This window comes from Sinocyclocheilus rhinocerous, unplaced genomic scaffold (assembly GCF_001515625.1).
Source record: "Sinocyclocheilus rhinocerous isolate Xijiao unplaced genomic scaffold, SAMN03320098_v1.1 scaffold36, whole genome shotgun sequence".
Lineage (NCBI taxonomy): Eukaryota > Metazoa > Chordata > Actinopteri > Cypriniformes > Cyprinidae > Sinocyclocheilus > Sinocyclocheilus rhinocerous.
The window spans coordinates 1,656,769-1,681,958 of record NW_015664459.1 but is presented as its reverse complement, the minus strand read 5'-3'; the positions used below and the strand labels follow the sequence as shown (position 1 = coordinate 1,681,958).

General features: G+C 39.6%; 3 protein-coding genes across 8 annotated transcripts in view; 2 read left to right on the top strand and 1 right to left on the bottom strand.

Moving 5' to 3' along the window:
• LOC107730156 (protein CBFA2T3-like) overlaps nt 1-10,497 on the top strand; it is a 49,085-nt gene extending 38,588 nt beyond the window's left edge. For 3 of the 5 annotated variants that reach the window (XM_016540902.1, XM_016540906.1, XM_016540905.1), the window contains exons 5-12: nt 384-565; nt 1,877-2,157; nt 2,764-2,849; nt 3,867-4,095; nt 5,265-5,333; nt 5,994-6,047; nt 9,077-9,267; nt 9,892-10,497. In XM_016540902.1, coding sequence (XP_016396388.1) covers nt 384-565; nt 1,877-2,157; nt 2,764-2,849; nt 3,867-4,095; nt 5,265-5,333; nt 5,994-6,047; nt 9,077-9,267; nt 9,892-10,236 — 1,437 coding nt within the window. In that variant the 3' untranslated portion in view covers nt 10,237-10,497. The remainder of the gene's footprint in view (nt 1-383; nt 566-1,876; nt 2,158-2,763; nt 2,850-3,866; nt 4,096-5,264; nt 5,334-5,993; nt 6,048-9,076; nt 9,268-9,891) is intronic. The other 2 variants (XM_016540904.1, XM_016540903.1) reach the window with 2 other exon arrangements.
• Nucleotides 10,498-16,896: 6,399 nt separating this feature from the next.
• LOC107730158 (polyadenylate-binding protein 2-B-like) lies at nt 16,897-21,722 on the top strand. The gene is made up of 7 exons (XM_016540909.1): nt 16,897-16,988; nt 17,859-17,952; nt 19,275-19,342; nt 19,510-19,616; nt 19,701-19,788; nt 20,560-20,684; nt 21,370-21,722. The coding sequence occupies exons 1-7, from the start codon at nt 16,980-16,982 to the stop codon at nt 21,407-21,409; spliced, it is 531 nt and encodes a 176-aa protein (XP_016396395.1). The 5' UTR covers nt 16,897-16,979; the 3' UTR covers nt 21,410-21,722.
• Nucleotides 21,723-25,157, bottom strand: LOC107730159 (trafficking protein particle complex subunit 2-like protein). Of its 2 annotated transcripts, none has more exons than XM_016540910.1 (5): nt 25,081-25,157; nt 23,507-23,679; nt 22,338-22,425; nt 22,158-22,237; nt 21,723-21,861 (listed from the first exon to the last, which is right to left on the bottom strand). In XM_016540910.1, the coding sequence occupies exons 1-5, from the start codon at nt 25,111-25,113 to the stop codon at nt 21,816-21,818; spliced, it is 420 nt and encodes a 139-aa protein (XP_016396396.1). In that variant the 5' UTR covers nt 25,114-25,157; the 3' UTR covers nt 21,723-21,815. The 2 variants fall into 2 exon arrangements, with proteins under 2 accessions (XP_016396396.1, XP_016396397.1); XM_016540911.1 differs by lacking the exon at nt 23,507-23,679 and adding an exon at nt 23,236-23,408 and having other exon boundaries at nt 25,081-25,136.
• Nucleotides 25,158-25,190: the final 33 nt, after the last annotated feature.

The window sequence follows — 25,190 nt, the reverse complement described above, 5'->3', positions numbered from 1 at the left end:
CTCAGGCGATTTGAGCGGTGAGTGGATTCTTAAATGCCTTTGATTGACCGTTGAGTACAAGGAATCAACAGATATGTCTGTGATTGGCTATTGCTCAATGCTGCAAAACACGTTGAAATAGAAACCGATCTCCAAAATGCAAACCATAATGCACTGGATAGTTTGCCAAATCTGCAATTAAAAATTCCATTATTACAGCTTTAACTGAGGGTGCTATTGATTTTGTTTGAGGGTGCTTAGTACCCTCTAGCATCCCCGTAGAACCGGGCCTGGGTCCAGTGGCACCAAACCAGCACTACTGATCCTGGAGATTTGCGTTCGTCTTTATGAAAAGAAATGCTTTCCTTTCTCACCCACATTTTATTTCTCTTTCTGTCCGATAGGCTAACTTGCCCCTCCTGCAGAGGGAGCTGCTTCACTGTGCTCGGATGGCTAAGCAGACCCCAGCCCAGTATCTGGCCCAGCACGAACAGCTGCTGTTGGATGCCAATGCCAGCTCTCCCCTGGACTCCTCCGAGATCATGCTGGAACTCAACGAGCATGGCAAGAGACGTACCCCGGACAGGTATACACACTTTAACACACACAAACTGGTCTTTCTGTGTACCATTTTCATAACAAATACCTTAAGTCATAAATATCTACAAAGTCAAGCAAAAGGCAAAAATGTTGACAGCTACGGTAAATGTCAACACAACCTTGCCCTGGGCATACTTCTTCCTGTCTAGCTTCGAAATGCACACACACTCAATGTAATGAGTGGAGGGTGTGGGAAGGTTAGGCCACACAGAAGGAGACCATGAGGAGGGTAGAGAGAAGGTGGAAGTGTGTGTGGCGTGTCTGCCAGGTGCTGCCAGTTGCCTGTGGAGCAGAAACAGAATGAGATGCTCTAACATCACACAAACGCATATGCATACCAACAGACTCCATACATTGGCGAGACATTTAGAACTCTTGACAATCAAAAAATTCATTGTGGGATTTAAAGCACCAATATTTCTATTTGTCTCCTCCTTTTGTTTTTCTTCAACTCTCGCATCCGCACTGTCTCCTGTTAATTCCCCAGTAGCTGTCCATATGTCAGTGATGTGTCCAGATGGTGATCTTGCTGAACCCCTGCTTGAACTGATCCGGGGGGAGGGATGAAAAGAGAGAGAGAGGCAGAGAAAAAGAGAGGGGTGGGGGTAGAGGAATGGGCAATCCCCTACTTTAATCCATACACCTCCATCTCTGAAGCCTAGGCTTACAATATCACGGCAAGGGCCCCAGCTGTTGCTTTGAATTGTGGGATATCTGGCCACAACTGCAGAAATGCTGCAAAAGGTTGGAAGTTTTTAGGTTGGTTGTGGAGGCGGGCATGATGGGGTGTCGTACATGCAGCCAGATTCAGATGTCCGAGCCAACTGCACGCTACTCTCAAGTGCAAGAAAACAAGCTTGCACAGTCCTCGCACACACATGTATTTCATGCTCGCAGAAGGGAGAGGAGCTTTAGCCCTGAATGCCTGGCTGCTGCACTCAGCTAAACAGATTATTATCAACACTGCAGCACAGGCCAGCCAGATGGCTCCAAAACGCCAGTGTCACTGAACATCTGCCAAAGGGAGCAGCTCTCACAGTACAGCAGCTCAGGAGAGAGAGAGAAACGGGTGAGAACGGGAAAGATTAAGGGGTTGGGATTTAACTCATTTTCTTGGTATATGAAGGCTAGTCCACATATGGCTCACAGCTGGCCTCAACATTTGGACACATGAGTGGAGGGGCAGAGAGAAAGAGGGAGGTGGGATGGGTTAAACTGCAAGAATGCAAAACTATCAATAGCCCTCTTTCCTCTTGAAAATGTCCTTTTTACAGCATTTTTACAATCTTTATAACAGGACCAAAGAGAGTGCAGGGGACAGGGATGTCTTGCACCCGGAGCACCTGGCCAAACGTCCATGCACAGTGAGCCCCAGTCAGCGCTTCAGCCCAAGCAGTGGTTTACCTGCTCACCCTCCCCCCAATGGCCTACCGACGCATCCACCCAATGGCCTTCCACATCCTAACCCTCCTGCCCCACAGCACTACCGTTTGGAAGACATGGCACTCGCCCACCACTACAGAGACGCTTACAGACACGCAGAGCACAGGGACGTCCGGGATCGTCACCGGCAGACAGGTCAGGGTGGTGTTGTCTATAGTAAAATAAACCAATAAGCTACTTGGGGCCATGTTTACAGTGACTTTACCATAGTTAAAGGGTTAGTTCACCCAAAAATTCTGTCATTAATTACTCACCCTCATGTCGTTTCAAACCCGTAAGACCTTCGTTTATCTTCGGAACACAAACTAAGATATTTTTGATGGAATCTGAGAGCTGTCTGACCCTGCATAGACAACAGCTCTCAGATTCCATCAAAAATATCTTAATTTGTGTTCCGAAGATGAACGAAGGTCTTACGGGTTTGAAACGACATGAGGGTGAGTAATTAATGACAGAATTTTCATTTTTGGGTGAACTAACCCTTTAAGTGGTGTTGCTTTAAACAAGAATTCAAATTATACACAGTCACAGGTGTACATATATACATGCCGTTTTACAACAAATTTAAATATGGCTAATCCTAACAGAGTTTATGGTTTAGACTTTTGAATTTGAGTAATATTTCCAACTGCAGAAGTAATGGCAGGAGTGCAAAGCATTGAAGAATTGCACATACATAGACATGGTTTCTCTCTATTGTGATAGTGCGTATGCTAATGTAATGCTGTGCTTGTGTTACAGCCGTGCATGGAACACGTCAAGAGGAAGTGATTGATCATCGGCTGACAGACCGCGAGTGGGCTGAGGAATGGAAGCACCTCGATAACGTATGTGTGACCAGATGCTTTGTTTTTTTTAATTATCTTTCATACATAAAGCAGAGAGCATAATAGTTGCTAACTCTGATGAGGGAAAAACAAGTTATATCAGATTAATGTGGTTAGAATTAGTTTTGGTTGCTGGTCCAAGGTGATCTAACTACCATAACCAACTTGACCAAGATGGTGCACCAAGTCAAAAACAAGGTCAACTAATGGACATAAGGAAGTGGTACAGGAGGTAAAAGGTGTGAAAGACAAAACAGAAGAGCACCATAGTGGAGTGGACATTGACAGACATAAGCCGTGTCAAATATTCAATGGACACCTGATAGTAGATGACTTAGCTCAGACCTTTTCTGGATGACAGCAAGGCCTTTGTTATGCTTTTTGCTCACCTCACCATTGCCTCTATACAGACTTACATTCAGACACATATTGAATAAAAAGGCCACAGATGGAGTGAGGAACCCAGTGGAGGACGTTCCCACTGGAGAGAGCAGCTGAGACAAGGCTTGCAGTCTGTGAAATCAGGCTTATTCTGGACTGTATCCAAATCTGAAATAAATACAGCCAACAACATACTCAGAGAGTGAAGAATGGCATCACATGGATGAGGGGAGATCTTATTGAGGGGAGGTGGGTGGTTGGGGAAGATGGGAGGAAAGAGGACGAGAGTGAGAGAAGGCTGTAGAAGCATGGGGGAAGAATTAACTGCTTTGGCTTCTCCCACTGGCAGCACAGCTGTTGCAGGGCTATTGTTGCTTAACCACTCAACCGCTCACTGCACCACTGGATTACACACACACACACACACTCACAAAAAGCGTTCGAAATATCTCATGCTTGTGCTGCTCACTAATGCATCAGCCCTTCGAATAAAATATAGCATCTTTTTTTTTATTAGTAATGGCCAAAGAAGTTGCAATGTGAAAGTGTTATTGTGGACTTTAGGATGTAACTGGTCTAATGTTGGTTCATAACATCCTCTTCTACTATTTCCCATTTCTTTCTATCTCTCTATAGTTGCTGAACTGTATCATGGATATGGTGGAGAAGACGCGGCGTTCCCTCACCGTGCTGCGACGCTGCCAGGAGGCGGACCGTGAGGAGATGAACCACTGGATCCGTCGCTATAGCGATGTGGAGGATATGAAAAAAGGTGGGAGCTCCACCCAGCGGCCTCCTCCTCTTCCTCCCCACCACAACTCTTCCTCCTCCAACACTCCTAACAGCAGCGACACACAACCGCTAGGTACATGCACCGCTGCAGATGCAGCCGAAGATGCTCGGCACGCAGCATGTCTCACACATTCTTAGCGACCACCCTCGTCTAAGTGGTTTCCATTAGCCAACACACCACTCAGATTAATGTGATTTAAAACTAAACTTAACAAAAATCTGACCAGTCTTTTTAGGTGACCAGTCAGAAGTCAGAAAGAGCTTTATTACCAACTTATGTTTACACACACAAGGAATTTGACTTGATGACAGGAGCTTCCAGTGCAGAAGAAAGTACAGACATAGTGCAACATACATGATAGTGCAGACATACATAGGAATAAAACAGTAGAAATGGAATATAACACTAATATAAGTAAAATAAATAAATAATGCACTATATACAGACGTAGTAGTGTAGGAAAATGTTTTAATTGTTTAAATGAATGTACCGATGTTATTTACAAGTGTGCAGTTTACATATGTACAAATTTCGAATTCTATGTATAAATATGTCAGTTATGATGGGCAATGTATAGTTGCATGTGATCCCACATTTAGCCCACTTACCTTACCTTACAATTTATCTCTGCCCTACCATTTCTTGTCTATAGCCAAGGCATGGGGCAGCTAATTCTTGTCTGTCACACCATGTCCTAACCCACCCTGTTCCTAGGGACTCAAAGTACTGTATTTGGAAGTCTCTGTAAGCTAGCACATCTGATTCCACTCAATAAGTCATTAGTACAGTGATCTATGATTTGAATTAGGTGTCATGTAAGGGAGACATCCAAAATATGCAGTACTATAGGTTCCTGAGAATAGTGTTGGGAAACACTGTTCTAACCAAGCAAAACGAGTAATTTTTTTTGTCACTGAAAGCAAAAATAATGCACGACACTGCCAGACACAACATATTCAATGTTTAAGAGGGATTTTGTACCAATGAAATTTCACTGTGATAGGGGCTACCCAGTGTGATGAAACAGAAAAATAAAACAAGCAGCCAAGTAAACTGTCGATATTTATGATTGCAGCAATTAGGACTAAACCATTTTTTGCATCACATCTGGTAAGGATATGCTTGTCAGCCTCCAAAAGCATGTCATGATTTCAAAGTTGCACTATATTGTTTTGTTTTTTTGAAAATGCTTTTCTCTCATCCAGGTGAACTCAAGTCGCTTTTTTCATGTTCTTTTACAGAAATCCACAGAGACTTCCTGCACCGGCCCCCGTCAGGCTACCTACCCGAGGAGATCTGGCGGAAGGCTGGTAAGTGCATTTGGACAGTGCATTGTCTACTGTCACCTACTTCCACACGTGCACACAGACATATGCACAGTGGCCTGCAGGGCCTCACAGCCGTAGTTATGCAAGGCCAGGAGCGGGAAAGGCCGTTGAATTCCGTTATTGTTGAGAGCTCTCCATCTGTCACGACCATGAAAGACAACAGCAGTTAAAGCTGCAGTGAGAATGCAGTAACCTGCCGAAGTCAACAGCAGAGCAGCACAGGTAGGGCCAATAAACCTGACCCTGCCCGAAGAAAGAAAGAAAGAAAGAAAGAAAGAAAGAAAAGTGAGAGAAAAGCACGGCTGGATTGTTCTTGTTCACTAGAGTCTGTTTTATTACTGTAGTTAGATATATAGTAAAAGGTTTAGGGGGCTGTACATAAGCCTGCTTGCCCTCTGTGCCATGTAGGTCACACACAATACTGATGGGGTCAGCCAGAGCACAGGTGGTGTCACTCGCCCAAAGGTCAGAGATCAAAGGGCACTTATTAACTGTGACCCACACTAGTAACATTACAGCTAAGTAAAATCAATATGCCATTACTAATTTAAAATGCTGGAATAATGCTGCTGTTGTCTGCAAAACTTAGCTGCATTTTCACTGTGACAAAAGCCTTTTTAACTGCAGTTGTTTTTCATGCAGGTGCTACAAGTATCCCGCTCTCGCCAGCATTAAAGCAACTCCAGAACAAGCAGGGTGAGTAACAGCACCCGCATTACAAACCAACCTGCTCTTTTTTCATTTTATTGCATAGATGGCCCTGTATAATTTTTCTAATGCAAACAAATGAGACAAATATTGACATGTATTAAGAATGCAGAACTATTAAATTAATGTGGACAGCATAGCTCAAACAAATCAGACTTTGACATATTTGATGAAAAATGTTTGAAATCATATTGATATTTTTTGGTGGAGTGTAAACCATAGTTTAAAGCATTGACAGGTCTCTTCTGAAACTTCCAGAGGTAAACCGAAAACTGAGATTAGCTACTAAAAGTGAGACTACTAGGATCTTTTTCGGAGGAGAAATGTTTTTAGAAACTGCTAATTCATTGCTGTCTATGGGAATTAATTGAGATATTAAAGGAGTGCCAAACATGAATTTTCTTACCTGTGGGTGTCTAGATTTTCATGTCCTTCGGCCTTTGGTGAGGCCTGTCTTTGAAAATGCAAGAGAATAGCAAAAGGGAAAAAAATACTGTCATATCCCTGTGGGATTAAAACGTTAATATTGCCGCCCCATGTTTTCCATTATGTGCCAATTGCTCTAGCATCTGCTCCCAAGTCTCCTTGATAAAAATTAATTAAATTTGCAAACTAATTTTAGTGGTGCATGTTCCGATTCTGATTAAGCAGTCTAGTGTTTTCAAAGATACAGAAAAACTGGCGAGAACCAAAAAGATTAAGAAAAAAGCAAAGAAGTGAAGAATGAAGGCAGAGACAGGATGAAAAAATGAGGAGATGTGTGTGGGAGGTGCGGAGAGAACAAACTGAATACTAACTAGCTTTCCAGCTGAGACAGTAGTGATGTAGATGAAAACACACACACATACACTCAGTCAAGTCAGTAGCCTGAGGCAGAACTCTATGGAGAATTGAATGGAGGGTGTGTTATGACAGATATTTATGAGCAGGTTCCTCACAACCAGCTTTCTAGAGTAAACACACTATGGGGCAAAGAGTATAGAGCCCAGACATATGAAAAATCTGCAATAAGAATGTTTGTGTGTGTGTGTGTGTGTGTGTGTACACCCTGCAGCAATACACATGCATTCACCAAGCACATCATATCCTGACAGATTCTGAAATCACCCACATTCTGTCTAAACCATTACCCCACAAAACAGTAGACAGCATTCTAACATAAATGGAACTTTAAAAGTGACTGTTTGTAAAGATTCCGCATAGGAAACTCCTTATGTGAGGTGCATGAGAATTTGGTATTTGGTGTTAGCATGTTGCTAAGCTAACAACGTGATACTAAAAGCAGATTGTAAGCCCTCTTTTGAGGCACGCGCAAGCGCACGAACCCCCTGTTATAAAAAAAAAACGAGTGGGCTCCCCCAAAGTCCACGGTATAGTTCGAACACTGACTAAAAGAATCATTTCACACAAAAATACTGGGTAAAATAATTCATTTTAAATTTTATTTTACAATGATTATTTTCCATACTGAATGCAATACAAATGTATGTATAATCATTTGTAGTCTTAAAACGCCTACCATTTTAGATACATTGTTCTGCTTGTCACAACGCAAACTGGGGTTGCTTTTTCAGCAAATGATGGATGCATTAGATTTTGCCCAAATCTTTTAAGACAGCATGCATCTATTGTTTGGGACAGCCTTCACATTGAAAATGTCACTCTGATGCCCTAAAATGTGGTTTAGGTCACCTAGCTCACTAGGTTTTAGAGCTTATGTTAAAGGGGTCATATGATGCTGCTAAAAAGAACATTATTTTGTGTATTTGGTGTAATGAAATGTGTTTATGCGGTTTAAAGTTAAAAAAACACATTATTTTCCACATACTGTACATTATTGTTTCTCCTCTATGCCCCGCCTTTTTGAAACGCGTCGATTTTTACAAAACTCATCGGTCTGAAAAAGCGAGGTATGCTGTGATTGGCCAGCTATCCAATGCGTTGTGATTGGCCGAATACCTCAAGCGTGAGACAGAAATGTTACGCCCCTCACATACTGTTGATGCCGTGTCAGGCCGGAGCGACGAGACATAAACATGAAAACCCATTACAAATTTGTTTGCATCCAGTGGGGACATAATTACTGATTATAATGACTTATACTGTCGTTTTACGCGTTGCGTTGCATTGCGCCGCGTAAACATAAAACCGCCTTCTTTTTTTGCGTGAACATTTGGGCGGCGTTATGCATATCTTCCCACATAGTGAGGTAGATATGTGGGGGCGTGTTCGAACGAGCCGTTTTAGGTAGGTGTGGCTAACTCTTAACTTTTATAAAGAATATCTCTTTGGATTTGAGACTTTAGTCTTTGCAACTTTACAGATCTTCTTTATGCACCAAGAGCTTGTAACACTCTAAAGAGAAAGGAAAAAATGAAATCGTATCATATGACCCCTTTAAATGTTCACATTTAAAAAAGGCCAAGGAAAGACAATGGAGCACAAGGAACCCTAATGTTCAGAGTGCTAATGAGTCAGGTGTTAGATTTCTATTTTAGACAACACCCGTACACATTCACACCTGCGTGTCCTGAAAACACACGTAGGCCTATATACGCGCACACACAAACATTTACTCTCAAACAATGGCATTTGGTAGAACAATGGTAGAGCAAGGTTTGCCACTAGTCATCCTGGTTTTCCTTCTTCTATATGGAACGATCCAGCCTCAGTAATGAAGTTGTGCATTTGCTCTGCCATTTATCCACTTAGTAAAAAAATATGAAATATTTAATAATGTATTGTTAGGTACATAGGCAAGCTTGTGAACAACCTTTCAAGATGTCTACTGCCTATCAACACTAGAAATAATTGTAACCACTGTTGTTCGGATCAATTATTAATAGCTTATTTTTCTGACAGAATGTTTTAAATCTTGGATGGTGTACATCTGTTTGGAGAGATGCAACAAGCTGAAAGCTTTGAGTGCCTCAATAAAGGATGTTGAGAGGAACAGCAGTGGTCTACGGGGATAATGTCTTATTTTTTTCTCTTGATATTCCTTCCTCATTTTCCAGAAGAGGCAGTAAATGAAGTGAAGAGACAGGCCATGTCAGAGCTGCAGAAGGCGGTGTCGGATGCTGAGAGGAAAGCTCACGAGATGATCTCTGCTGAGCGCTCCAAGATGGAGAGAGCTCTGGCCGAGGCTAAGAGACAGGCCTCTGAGGATGCGCTGACTGTCATTAACCAGCAGGAGGACTCCAGTGAAGTAAGTACCACACGTAGCCAATGTTCAGAATAGATGACTAGTATACTGCATACTGCCTACTATTGGATATTGCTTCAGTTCATTCGTCACACTAAAGACAATGTTCTCTGGTTGTTCACTGCCCATTTTGGCAAAGGCAGCGGGTCATCTAGGTATTTTACACATACTGTATAGTGTACATACCACTGTTGGTCACAGACAAGACAGGGGGTCTGTTAAAACTCAATGGGCTCAGGGGAGGCAAGAAAGACTCCAGCTGTAACTTTACCTGCTTGTGTCGCTGTTGGACAGTGTTTCTTTAGAAAAACAAGTGATTTATACAATTGTTTTTGTTTTGTAATATTTTGTAATATTTGCATTATTTTTGTACTACAAATTTTTTTTTTCTCATACAATATTTTGAGGAGGCACTGCCTCCCTTGCCTCCTCAAAGGAAGTGAAGTAGTACTATATGATAGTTTGCCATTTGGAAACATATCCACATATTAACATGCAACATTAAATACAATAAGTTTCATAAGATACTGTACTCTGTGATTAAGTGCATTCTTTATCATGGCATGGAGATTGATATTTGTTTGTAAGGCAATCATAAAACAGTCCTCGTTCATCTCCCTCCTACAGAGCTGCTGGAACTGTGGTCGCAAGGCTAGCGAGACGTGCAGCGGATGCAACACTGCGCGCTACTGTGGTTCTTTCTGTCAGCACAAGGACTGGGAGAAGCACCATCACGTATGTGGCCAGGGCCTGCCCGGGAGTAGCAGCGTGCCACTCGGGACACCATCTACCACCTCCATCTCCTCCTCGTCCAGTGCGCCCCCCACACACTCCGAAAGCACCCCTCCAGGCCCCTTGTCCCTGGTGGGGCAAACCAGCAGCAGTGGCAGTCCCAAGGAAGCGAGCTCCAGCAGCGTTTCTCGCTCAACCACTCCAGCAACACCCGCCCTGATGGATTCCTCGTCCCGCTGACTGATGAACCCCAAATCTTAACCCATGCCCAGCCACGTCTACTGCTGCTACAGCATCCTTCATCCAAAACAAGCTGAGGAACCTCCACCATACTTAACATCCTCTCAAAATGAACTACGGCAACCTGGCTTCCACATCTACATTAAGATCTTGTTTTCTCAATCTCCAAAAAAACCATCAAGGCTCAGATCCTTCACAAAAGGATCTACTGTGTTTAAAGGCACAATATGTAAGATTTTTTGATTAAAATATCCCAAAACCACTAGAACAGTGTTATATATTTTGCTGACTTGTGTACTTAAATTATCCCAAATGTTTTGAAGAATGTTTAAATCCAGAGAAATAAGCAATTTTAACTAGTGTAACAGACCGTGTCCATAGTGTCATTGCATCGCCTGCCAATGACGTCATAACCCCTCGATTTTTCCGTTTTTATTTTGTTGAAAACATGGAAACCCCAAAGACACTTTAATATGTTATGCATTTTATTAGACAGGTGACGAACGCACAGAGTAGCATTATAACGGAACTTTCAATACACTCAAATGTATAAAACAGCACTGTTTTACCCCACATACGCATGACCGGAAGAAGCAGAAGCAGTCGACTGTGGCATAATAAAAGCTCTGCTGCTATCGAGCCGTGTATCGCGCTCGTCCTTCATTAGCAATCACTCCAGCGGCCTCGTTTAGCTTCCACGACTTTTAGCCCCACCCTGCTTCATACTACGAAGCAGAAGCAGTCGACTGTGGCATAATAAAAGCTCTGCTGCTATCGAGCCGTGTATCGCGCTCGTCCTTCATTAGCAATCACTCCAGCGGCCTCGTTTAGCTTCCACGACTTTTAGCCCCACCCTGCTTCATACTACAGTGACCTTAATAAGTCTTTAATACATTAGCTCATCAATTAACATTATTTCTGCCCGAGTCCTGTCGGATTGCATTGGCTGTAGGGATGAAGACGACAACTCCCATGATTCCAGTCACGGCGTCATCATACTACGTCTTTGTTTCTTGTTTGTTTTGAATATACACCCTCTAGCGACGAAAACTTACATATTGTGCCTTTAATGCAACATGAGCAGGGTCTGTTATACTGGATGCCACCGAGAAAGCCAGGAAAACACGAATAGTTACACATTACATGTTTTATTCATGTATAAGACAATTTTAGGCATGTTACCTACACCCTTTAAGTGAGGTGAGCTCTGTGAATTGGGGTGGCACCATACTCTGAACATGTCTTGACCCAGGTAGGACTAAATATACAGTATGTAGGATGGATTCCTCTAAAATGACCGACAGCCGCCACTGCGGAATGTCAATAAAGGACAAGAGCACTCGGAATATCTTCCACCACAGAGCTACTTCCTCACAACATGACACACTGCATTTCATTTTTTGGCTTTAATTAAAACAAAAGAAAAGTCCAAAAATCCAAAAGAAATAATAATGATGATGATTAATAAGAAGAATAAAACCTGTTAACTACCTTGCTAGCGAGCCAAGAAAATCTACACCAGACTCACCTCTCTGTACTGATGTGAACCCAAATGAATTTTAAGTGAAAAAAAAAAGAACATGATCCAAACCTTTTTACTACACTGCCAAAGTTACTAAGAAGCACTCATCTTGTAACCAAACGCAAACAACTTCACCTCCTCAGCAGTAAAGCCAGCCCAGAGTTCCACAGTCTGTGGAGAGGTGGCATGGTGACTAGACACTCAAACCTTCACTGTGCCCACTGTGCTGCCCACTCAGATCCTGAGGAACGCAGATTTTAGCCCGGATCCATGGCTATGGCAACGGAGGGTCGCACCTGGGATGTTTAAAGCACGTCACCCAGTCCACCGCAAAGAGAAATGACATGAAAACGAAAGAGAAGGCGAGGATGAGTAAACGAAAAGAGACAGATTGGCCTCAAAAGGAAAGACGAACGCAACGGAACTGCCAAAAACCTCATTGGATTGTACACTAAGAATGAGCCTTTTCTTGTGAAACATTTTCGTTTGGTTTTCCTAAAGCTCTCTGAATGCTGAGACATTTCATTTTGTAGTACGATTTCATTCTCCCTCGTTTTCCAAAGCATGACAAGACTGTAGAGTCTCACGAGACTGGCGTAGACTTGGTTCTCGTTTCTCTCGCTCTTTCTACCTCCCCCCATCTTCTATATGTTCATCCCTTTTGTCTCCTGACAGAACCTCTAAGCAGATATCCATGAAGGGATCAAACGTTGCTTGTAGATATTACTTTCTGTTTCTGGATGTCTCTGTCTTCAATATCTGCTTGTGTGCGTACTCAGAACGAGGAACGCGTTCTTTCTTTGTCTTCTTTTAGGTTTCAGCCGAACATTGGACAGAAAAAGACACTCTAATGGGAGAGAAGCTGTGTTGTACCTATTGTTCGATTTGTTGTATCAATATTGATGATGAGAATCCTCATGTAGAATATTTTATATTGCTCGCATTGTAAGACAGTGAGAGAACGGAGGTGCAATATGAAAAGAGAATTCAGCTACTGAATGGAACCTCAGAAACGGCCCTTAGGGTATCTTATAATATAAATACACATATAAATATATCTAAAATTACCACAGTAAATTAATGTGAATGTACATAGTATTTAAAAAGAGGTCCAAAAATGAGTTTGCCAAATAACAGAAACCTTTAAAGTATAATGTCTAGAATTTAATTTCTCTCCATTTAATCTTTTCTGTCTGAATGATCATTTTACAACGTCTGTTGTAACAGTGGAGGAGGAAGAGGTGTTCACATCACTGCTCGTGTAGATTACTGCAAGAGGACTCTGCTTATGGACACGCTGGGCGAGACGTTTTTGTAGCCGTAAGCGTGTCGAAGCAAATGGCATAACTTTAACAAAACCACAATAAGACTGACCTAGCTCGCCCCGCTGAAGTTCCCAGACTGGCATTTGGGAGGGAAGCCGCTAGAATCTGTGTGAAACATTGCCATCCTTTGGGCCAAAGTGTCACTGCAGTGGTCCAATGTGTAATTTGCACACACAAACACACATGCATGCACATACAATCACAAAACCAAACCCTTGATTATCCATAGTCCAAGTGTCTGACGCATGAATCAAGCAAAGACTATCTGGTTCTCATCTGGTTTTGCTACAGTTCCCAGATTTTGCTTTGGACATCAGGTTGTGATCCAACATAGTACCGAAACATAATCCATATTTAATGTAGTCTGGATAATATCCGTAGAAGTTGCTGTGTGCACCGAGCAAGCTCTGCTGATCCCAACATTCATGTTCCTTAAGGCCTGTTCGTGACGGCAGTTACAACGGAAAAGACTACCCCTCAGAGTAAAAATACTTTGAATTTTGCCACCAGCTTACACTTGCAACCCTGTTTACAGCCTTTGTTTTGGTCAGATATAATTTTCTGCAGTCTAATTGAAATGCCAATTTTGCTGATTACGTGGCGTACCTCTGATACGGACCAAACTTGAAAGGCCAGTTTTTTTTTTTTGGTGTTGCTTTAGGTGTGAGGTGGGTTGATGGTTTAACTTATCACGTGGCATGTGCTAATTATCTATCTTCCTATCGGATTTCTAAATTAATGTATGAACTCATTCAGGAAATATCAGCAACACGTGATCTAAAAACCAGTGAATTACTAGAACACCAGTCTGATATTATAGGTCTCTCTCTCTCTCACCCATTTTGAAGAGGATTTTTCATGAACCATCTTCTCTTTCCTTACTAGCTACCTCCTGTAAACAAATCCAAGGCAGTTTGAATGAATGAAACCACTAGCAGACATGCAAATCTATCATCCTGCCCAAGCTAAACAAGACATTTCAACATAGAAACTCCAAATTTTCATGTCTATACAAGTGATGGGGCAACAAAGACCTGTTTTTTCATGGGCTGTTATACAACAAATTAAGCCAAAAACACTCTACAGAAGTACGTAGCGATGCAAAAGCATGCACTCTTGTGTTACTGTTGTGTTACTGCGGCATTAACCAAACTCAGTTCTCAAGGGTGTAAAGTAAAGTTAGTTTCAAATGTCTGTGCCGTTAAACCAGATGTGTTATTATTCAGGTAGCTTAACCTTGACAGTTGAAACCAACTTTAACTAACTTGCACAGCAAAATTCTCTTTAAACTGTTGCTCTGCTATGACTTTAGTTTACCTGTCTGTAGAAGAGTACTGACTGTAGAAAAAAAGTGTTTACATTCATGCCCGCTATGGCAAGTCTTAGAATTGTTGTGTCATGAACTGTCCTGACACATTCAGAATGCAACAATGAGTGAAACTGAGCTTGCGCCCTGAACATAAAAATATCTCGTAAATATCCAAAACGATAAAAGCACAGACCAAAGCATAACTGCACATCCATAGAAGCCGTTTGGACATTGCGTCGCCTAAAAAAAGCAGCCTGAACGTGGGTGAGCGACTATACCCATAAACCAAAGTGTACAAAATGGCCATGTTGAAAGCACAAGACAACAGTAAACACATTAAGAGAAGAAATCTGTACTATAATTCCAAGCCAGGGGAGTGCTTGTTCCTGGCATCCAAAGCATCAGATAAGATTACAAATGCTTCTAACACTTAAACCAACCTTGCTCAAAGATTTCATTATGGGAATGCATGAGTGTGAGTGAGAGATTTAAAAAAATAGAGTGAGAGATTGATTGATGATTTTATGACTTTCTATTGATGATTTTGCTAAGGAACTTACTTGAATCTCAAGAGCTTTAAAATAACAACATTAGCAAAGTTATGGTAGAGAACTTCCATAAACTCATATTGAGCTTTGCATGTCTGCTAGTCCAGAACTCATACAAATATATATTTACAATATTTTTGGCCATTCTGTTCCTAACCAAAATCGAACCAAAAACAACACCATGCAAATGCATCTTTAACTGTGTGCTGTAATTCCGCTGTTATCTGGCATAACGAAGGGCCGTCATTCTCAAAGCAAATTTGTGGATGCCTAGATTTGGTCAGCATTTGGCCTTGTTAGTGAGCCCAAGTTGGGTAGCTGCTCCGTTCAAAGATTGACATTGGGAAAGAGAGAGAGAAACTACATCCTACACATTAAGCGAACACATTCTTGAAGTAAAACGGATGCTGAAGGATAACTAGTCAACAACCTGTTTTTAGTTATGACCTGTTTATCTTGACATCCCAAAAACCCTCCCGAAAAAACAAACACCTTAAACCAGCCTAAGGTCACCAAGCTGGTTTCTGGCTGGGAGACTAGCGATACTACCAAAACCAGCTTAAAAGAGCTAAGACAAGACCAGCAAACCATTGGGCTGGCTTAAGTCATTTTTAATCAAATATCCCTGCATATCACTAATGTTGTCCAGCATCACTAATGTTTTTATTTTCTTAATTTTTATTTACTATACCATCCACTAAGGCTAACGGAAAAACTGTAAAATGGAAACCTTTTATCACAGAACACACAAGGCTGTAGTAGAAACCTTACACTATACTGTAGAACTGAACACTGCTCTGACTAGCAGAGTGGGCCGGGCATTGAACACGCACACGATAAATGCCATAACAACAAGATACATATTTCTGTACTAACAAAGGCTTGGTTTGATACATTTAGGCAAACATGATATACTGTATTGTGCAATACATCATTACAGGAAAAGGCATTGTTTCAATAGGAAAGGTTGGTGTGTTAAATAATTTTTTTTCTCTTTCAAGGTCCTGTTATCATTCTCTAGATGATGTGAACTGTGCCAGGAGAGTTTTATTTATTTCTTGCATGCTCTTTTCCCCCTTTTGCAATTCCCTCACCCTCTCTTACTCTGCGCTTTGTTGGACATGTGACGCTGTAAACATTCTAAATCAGGTTATTGTCTGTGTTGAGATACGTATCTGTGTAATTAAAAAGACAGTGAAATATGACTAGTCTCTCAATTTGTGGATTTTTTAACATGAAAACCTTTCTCCACAACAGTGGTATGTTTCAAATCTGGACTGTGATATATGACTGTGTCCATTTATCAAAGGCGGTCTCCAATGAGGTACAACTGAAGCCATGCTCATGAGTTTATAGACATCAGTTAAAAGTATGAAATCCCACCCATCATAAGAAGGAACATACATACTGATGTCTTGCCAGCTATCCATCAACCACATTGGTCACTGACCAGAATTCCTAGTGAATTGTCCACCATTCCTAGTCAAGGAATCAAAGACATTATTCCAATACCATACAAGTAGCTATGTCAAAATATAATATGACAAAACACACACTCCTAAGAGTTTATTTGACTAGGCAGGTATTCTTTTTGACTATTTTGATAAGGTTATTTGGTAACCTCATTCTTTAGGGATTTTTATAGTCCACTTTTAACAAAATAAGCATTAGTTTTTCTCTCCCCCCCTCCCCCTGTAAAACGATAAAGATCCAATAAATGTAGTTTTGATAAAGATTAGGCCTACACAATATCTACTGGGACTAGTTTTAGTTTACCGAGAGATTTTACTGAATTTTTAGAAGATCTTATTTCATTGAATTAGGATTTGAATATAATTATATATTCATTCAGGATTTTTTTTAACCTCTACATCACTTAGGAAAAAAGAATCTCCTCAAATCTCGATATATATAGAAAAAAATCACACCTGTTTCTTCTATTACACTCAACAGCATTTGATTAAGTTAGTCGAGTCAGGTGTGTTCGTTAAGGGCTGTAACAGGAAGGCTGTTGGGGCTGATGTTGTAAACCAGCGTAGATGCATCAGGTAAAGTTGAACAAAGAAGAAAAAATATTAATTGTATTATGTCTATTTACTTCGCTGTGAACAATAATAGCTATGTGTTGGGCAAAATCGTTAAATATCACTACTAGGCGAATATCAGGGACGTTTCACATATAAACATGGCGGATCAAATTGTCAATACCACAGTCCAGAGTCCAGAAGTCGATTATAAGATAATATCGTTCGCCTTTTCATCGCGTCTTAAACTATTTTTGTGTTTTTTTTTTTTTTTAGGAGAATTAAGTTCTTTAAATTGCACAATTAATAAATACTGTGAAATCGCGACGAACATACACATAGGCCTACCTTACTGCAGTCTGTCAGTCTTAACGGGGATTTCCACACAAAGGCGTTGGCAGTTTGGTATGGCGGCCTTCAGGGTTGTTAAATGATTTATTGCACTCAACAAACCAAACATTACTAAACATTTAATTATTTTGAATATTTAAAATGATTGAAGGTTATATTCCTAAACATATCCATGTATTTTACATTGCACTCCCCCGTTAAAGGGACAGATGACCCCCAAATTATTTTAAGACTTAAGTTTAAGTTTTTACCATTGTTCTTTTGTTCCTCAAAAAAAATAAAAAATAAAGGAAATAAATAACAACACACAACTAGTAAATAATGACATTTATTCTTTTTAAATAGTCCTGTAACGTTTTTAACGTGTCAAAATTAATATGTGGTCATAGAAAACAAAATCATACAAATTTTCTAAGAATTAGAAAAACAGTTTAAAATGTCATCCTGCAAGAGATGTCATGCCATCTACCCATGCACATTTTTTTCTTAGTACATACACTGTAAGGAGCTGTGTTTGTGTGAAAAATCATCTTGTTCCTTCAGGAGCTGGATGTGATTCAAACTTGTGTGCTGGAAATGGACGAGTCTGACATGCAGTATGAGGTAGAGAGACCGTTTCCCTACAGCCCTCAGGCAGGTGAGCAGCCAGCTGGCCCACACCTGAGCCCATCTGCTGGGTCACAGAGTCTTATCACTGCCCAATGAGGCATGCTCCAGAAGGGCTGTCCTGCAGCCCGGCGTGAAGTCTTATCTATGGACATCTCTGCTTGCGCAGGGACAGCCTTCTGTGGCAACTGTGAACCCCTAAATGCTCCAAAGACGCATATATAGAGTTCCTACACACTTTGGCAAGTCCATGTGTACTATATAACATAAGTGTCATTTGTCTGTTATCATGCCATCCTCCAATTGCAAAACATGGACTTGGCTGACTAATGAAATTGAATTATGTAGGAAAGACCGGGGCTAGTTTCCTCCATTTTTTTAACAGCAGCGGTTAAGTTAGTTTTCTGTCCATTTCAGTATGAAGTCTTGACTGAAAATATGAATATTTCCATCATCACCAGGGAAAAAGATAGTTAATTTAAAACGCAGTGAAAATGTTGTTAGTAAATGATGAGAATACTTAAAGAAAATGCTAAAAAAAAAAGTCGTCACCTTTATGCAATACAGATTGTGTTAAAGCAGCTTTACAGTGCTAAACAGGAAAACGTTTCGATGCAAACAAAATTCAATTCTGCTGTAAAGCAGCTCTAAAAAGAGGACAATAATAAACAGTCAATTTTTCAGTTAAAGTCAGTTCATTGTTAAAATCAGTTAAAAAGTTAAGTATAACATACAGACATATCAAACAATTGTTTTGCCAAACAAAATTAAATAAATCACATGAAATTAAAATGGATGAAAGACTTCAGTTAACCTTTTTTTTTTACTTATAAAGTTGACTTTGCTTGTGTGGTTTTATTGGGTACACTCATTTACCCAAATAGCTTTTGCAAAAATATTAGAATTACATTTTTAAAAGTAATGGTGCTTTATTGGTACATGTGGTTCTGTCCACGAAGAACTGAACCTTTCCATTGTACAAAAGATTGGTTATAGTTTAATAAGATTCTTAAAAAAAAAAATTTTTAAATAAAAGATCAGTGTTCTTCTAAGAACTGTTTAATGAAAGTTCTTCCATGACATTACTGCAAAAAAACACCTTTTAGGTGTATTTGGATGATTTAATTAACATAAAATATTGTAATTTAGGCAATTTTTTTACACTAGTGCTACTGTGTTTGTACAATTGGGTTTTTCACTCAATGCCTTACAGTTACTGAATTATATGGCCCAAATATAGCACTATCCCTGGACCTCCCTATCATGTATCACCTTAAATGACATTCATTATTTAAAATACAATGTTAATATTTTATATGATTATAATTAACTTTATAATCTTCCCTTCCTCAGGATTATTCTTCAGTATGAACCATGAGGAGAAAATAGATTCTGATAGGAGATCTATCTATGTGGGGAATGTAAGCTGCTTTCATTCTTAAGATTTCCTTTGCCAAGTTGTTACTGAAATAAGCAGAAAAGATTTGAACTTTATGTTTGGTATTGTATTTTATTCATGTATTACAGGATTCCATTATTTGTAGTGTATGTTTATGGAAGACTACAAGCAGTATTGTTTGACTTACAGGTGGATTATGGAGCAACTGCAGATGAACTGGAGATGTACTTCAATGGCTGTGGCCACGTTAACAGAGTTACAATCCCATATAATAGATTCACAGGACATCCAAAAGGGTATGTACCAATTTGGCTCCCAAAAACAAAATATGTATATATATTTAACATAAAACATGTTTAATGAGTATATTTTCCTTGTAGTTTTGCCTACATTGAGTTCTCAGAGAGGGAGTCTGTGAGGACTGCCATGACTTTAGATGAAACACTATTCAGAGGACGTGTCATTAAGGTGAGATGGAAATGTACTGCAATGGGATATGGTTATGCATTACATGGCTATGAGGCACCACAGCTGGATGTGGCCCAAATCAGTTTTGGGGCTGACGGAGTGAACAGAAAAATAACATGTTAATTCTGATATTTTCAAGTATGATCTGAGCCACTTTCATATGTGGGAATAAATTGGATAAAGGAATACACCATCTGTTGATAATGTTTTAGATTCAAAAATAAGGAAAAATAAAAGAAAATCGTAATGATGTCAGTCTGTAATGATGTCAGTCACAACTGAGCATTAGCTTTACCAACACTGCATTTAAAAAAAAAAAAATTCTTCTGATAAACATGCATTCACTCTTAAATAAAGGTTCTTTATTGGCATTGATGGTTTCTTGAAGAACCTTTAACATCAATGGAAACTTTCCATTGCACAAATGTTCTTTACAATGGAAAAAGGTTCTTCTGATTGTTAAAATGTTCTTCACACTAAGACAAAAGTGGTTCTTTTAAGAACTGTTCACTGAAAGGTTTTTTGGGGAACTTTATGAAAAACCCCTTTGGAACCTTTATTTTTTTAGGTGTGATAGGCTGCATGTTTCAGTTTAGTGTCTCCCACATTTTAATAATCACGTAAAAACAAAAACATGAGCTGAAAATCAGAATTGGGCACTATTGCTTGCGGTGTGAATGTAGGCTCCAGTGTCAGTTTGTTTGTCATAAATCATTTTGGATTAAAATCGGTGACAGAAGACCATTTCACATCAAGCTCTTTGTGCACTAGGTATTGCCAAAAAGAACAAACATTCCAGGTTTCAGGACTACAGACTTGCGTGGAGGTTGGTCCCGAGGACGAGGTTTCCGTGCTTCGAGATTTTACAACCCATTCAGGGGCTGCCACTTCATTAGGTCAGTTCTGCCAATACATAACAGTAGGGCTGTGCAATTAATCGCATGCGATTTTGTCAAGCGCATCTCGTCAGTAAAGCCGGTTCCATGATTGGTAGTAAATCGCCATCACCTGCTTTCAGATGGAGCGGCATTTACTACACCGAGCCATAGTTCACTGACAAGCTAGGCAACATCGCGTTCATAATCGCAGATGAATCGCATTCGATTATGAACGCGATGTTGCCTAGCTTGTCAGTGAACTACGGCTCTGTGTTGTAAATGCCGCTCCATCTGAAAGCAGGTGATGGCGATTTACTACCAATCACATAACCGGCTTTACTGACGAGATGCGTTTGACAATCGCATGTGATTAATTGCACAGCCCTACATAACAGTACCTCACTTGATATGGAGCTTTAATTGTTTTAGAGCAGCGGTTCATGACTTGCACTCTTCATATATACTGATTCAATAACCTTAGTGGTGATCTGGTAACCTTACACCTTAAACTAATCAAACCCTTAAACCTAAATTAAAACAGATTTGTGAAGACTAACATTATTGTAATATTTCAGTTATCATAAGTGGTATCTTAACATTTATACTTGCTTTCTTGCAAATGTGACATTTGTACATCCATGCTTGTAAATCCATCATTTAGAGCCTTTTTTAAGATGTCATAAAACTGTAATTTTTGTTTTAGGGAAAATGGAAGAGCTGATCCTTGGGTTGATTCTTTTTGATATTCAATTTTGACTTTTCTGTCATCTTCAAAGCACTTCTTGGTGCTGATTAATTTATGTTTCAGTAATGCATGACGGGAGCTCAGTTATTATTTTTCTGTGTGTGTGTAGCTTGAATGACACGACAAAAACGGAGACTTGATTTGTATTGATTGGTTGCCATTTTATTTATATTTTATTCAATTTCTTTAAAATACTATGCCTGTAAGAGGCTGAGATGTCTTGTGAATTTCAGTACTTTGTCTATTTTGGAATTTCAGTGCTTAAATTTAAGTCAAATCAATGTAAATAAAATCAACATTATCACACGTCATTTCATGAAACAAAAATGTAATATTTATTTTCACCTTACGAACAATACACAATAGACATTCATGTAAATATATACAATTGTGAAGAGAGGACATCAGCAGGCCTGCACCATCATAGTTGAAACTATACTGTCAAATGCCCTGAGAAGGAAAAACAAACAATTATTATTATATTAGCGCAGGGGTCCCCAGACTCTGTCCTGGAGGGCTGGTGTCCTGCAGAGTTTAGCTCCAACCCTAATCAAACACTCCTGAACCAGCTAATCAAGCTCTTATTAGGCATACTAGAAACTTCCAGGCAGGTGTGTTGAGGCAAATTAGAGCTAATCTCTGCAGGATACCGACCCTCCAAAACCAAGTTTGGTGACCCCTGTATTAGCAGATCAGTCAATACATTTGAGGTATTTGCTGTGTATGTATTCACTAAATGCACTTACTTTGATTGAATTGGATCACCAGGATTGTAGAATGGGTTACACATTACATCAGTGAAGGAGTTGTGCAACTTTCTGAACATCTGAGGAAAGACAGAACGCTCATTACACCCATCTGATTGACATCTCACTATTTTTGTTGTTGTTGTTGTGAAACTGACAAAATACACCTATGGAACTTACACTTCTAATTTCGTTGTCTCGCAGAGACGTGTTGGAGGAGTCAACAACAATCACAAACTTCACCTTAGAATTTGTTACGTAGCCATATCTGTAATTCTTGTTAAGATGTTGACATTTTAATAATGATTTAAAAAGCATTCGAAAGCATTCCATCTTAAAGGGTGGTTCACTCAAAAATGAAAAAATGTCATGTTGTTGCAATATGCATTTCTTTCTTCTGTGGAACACAAAAGATGGTATTTTAAATGTTAGTAACAGAAGTTTTAAAGTTCATTTCAATTCTATGGACAAAACCACGGACATTTCTCAAATCTTCTTTTATGTTCCACAGAAGAAAGTCAGTCATACTGTTTTGGTTAAGGATTAGTGGCCAACTGATGAGAGTTTTTCTCAGGAGCTGTTGCTGATATCCGAAGGGCAGGATGGCTAATAACTTCTATAAATACATGAAGTAATTTAATGATAGCAAATTAGACAAGGCTGTCAGTAGAAGGAAAATAACAATTGTTGGCCAATGTGATGATCTCAAAATGGTCAAATATCAACTGATATATCAGTCTATCACTATTTAAGTCACCATGAAATCAAAATAGACAATTTTGGAATACTGCATTTGTTTACATGATTGATTTATCTGTGCACGTTATTTTTCTTTTTAAACTCGTGCCCTCATAATATTTAATTAAAAACATTACCATCCACTTCCCCTTGCAACAACATCTCTAATGTTGTAAATGTAGCAGATGACAACAATCCATCAATCCAATCACTTTCTGATGAATGAAATGTGATACTCTGGCTCTACATTTTTTTTCTTATCTGATAAGATGGAAATCGATCACAATAAGAAAGACATTTCTCTTTCGCAACTTCTGTTTAATGCTGACTTTAAGGATACACTTTGTAGTCCTCAGTTGGATAGAGGAGTCCCAGGTAAAGCTCCCTCTGGTCGGCCAAGGCTTTGCCCACACCGGAGATCTTCTCCTCCACCACGTCCAGAGAAGTGTGCACTGTGTAGTGGAACTTGAGTTCCCCCTGTGTAGGAATGCTCCGAATGTACAGGGGATAGTTCTGCAGAGATCAACAATGTTAGAGTAAAGTTTGCTATTACAGGAAACACAATTTCAGCTTGTAATTGTATTACTGTTTAATGCTGACTTTAAGGATACACTTTGTAGTCCTCAGTTGGATATAGCAGTCCCAGATACAGCTCCCTCTGGTCGTCCAAGGCTTTGCCCACACCGGAGATCTTCTCCTCCACCACGTCCAGAGAAGTGTGCACTGTGTAGTGGAACTTGAGTTCCCCCTGTGTAGGAACGCTCCGAATGTACAGGGGATAGTTCTGCAAAGATCAACATAATGTTAGAGTCAAGTTTGCTATTACAGGAAACACAATTTCAGCTTGTAATTGTATTACAAATTAATGAGCATAGATTTAGAATTAAACATGAAGACTACAATAATCTGTCCACTTGCAAGAGTTGATCAGTGCATAAATCATGTTAATGCTATCTTAGACCATGGTTTTCCAAATGGCAATGTTCAATTATTTACAGAAAATGTCTAATTTTTAAAGCATCCATAGATGTAATACAAATTTCAGCGTATACGTAATAAGTTGTGTAAAATATAACTCATTTACTGGACCAAAAAAAAAAAAAAGGACTACAAGGTAAGAAAGCATTCATTTTAATGGATGTTCAATGACAGAACAGACATTATCTGACTCAGCAGGTTTTCATTTCATTTTAATTTATACAAGTGCTATCTAAAATACTTATTTCTGGTTGGCCAGTCGCATCAGTTAGCAGTCAAACATTTTTAAAATATGACTTGGGTCCATATCGACACTATACCACTGACTGCTCATCCAGGAAGTCCGTTTTCTACACAGCTGTGCTTGTGATCTATATTTTTGCAATCAATACAAAAAATCTAATAAAATATAGGCTACTCTACCATTATTACTGTCTGCACTTATTTAAGTAGCTGTGTAATCAGCAGGATGAGGTACCATCTGCTAGACATCACAACATTTTTATTTTTCATATACAATATCAGCAATAGCTGACCAGATGAAAATCATAAAGACTGGACTCCAAGATTGCACAAAATAAAACTTCACTAAAACACTGCCGGTTATGTTTTGAGTGGTTTTATGTAGTTGTGTGTTTCTATTTATGCATTTATCATTTTGATTGATGTGAAAGTCTCCTATATGTCCTAAAATAGTGTGACGACTCACCTCACATTCTGTTGCAATTCATCCGGTAGTGTGGTAGATTGCAACAGCACTCTTTGTACACTAATTTACACAGTTTAGAAGAGATTGTAGAGTTCTAAACAAACTACTTTAATTTGTAACGCAAACACGGGAATTATATTCAAGGTTGAGATGCAAAAACACTGACAAAAAAAACAAACACTCCCCGGTCTCCCATGACACAAACATGGCTTAAAACAATGTAGGTTTGTAAAACAAAAAAGTAAAACATGGTATATTTCATATCATACCATATTACATATACTGTACTTGTGCCATTTGAATGTATTTACATAAAATTGTAACTAACAACCATGCAAGTAAATATATGCTACTCAGCCCTGTTCATATTAGACACATATTAGAAACTCTTTCGCATCAAATCTGATGACTCCAGCACGTCGGATCTCCGATGCATTCAAGCATTACCAAGAAATAATTTGCTGTATCATAAAAAAAAGATTAAATGTTTTCACTTACCTCCTTCGCAATGACTGCTATACACACCGCCATGATGACGCTACAAACACGGTCACGTGACACGCACAGTCACATGATTCATAGTTTCATAGCTCTTGTGACTATGCGCA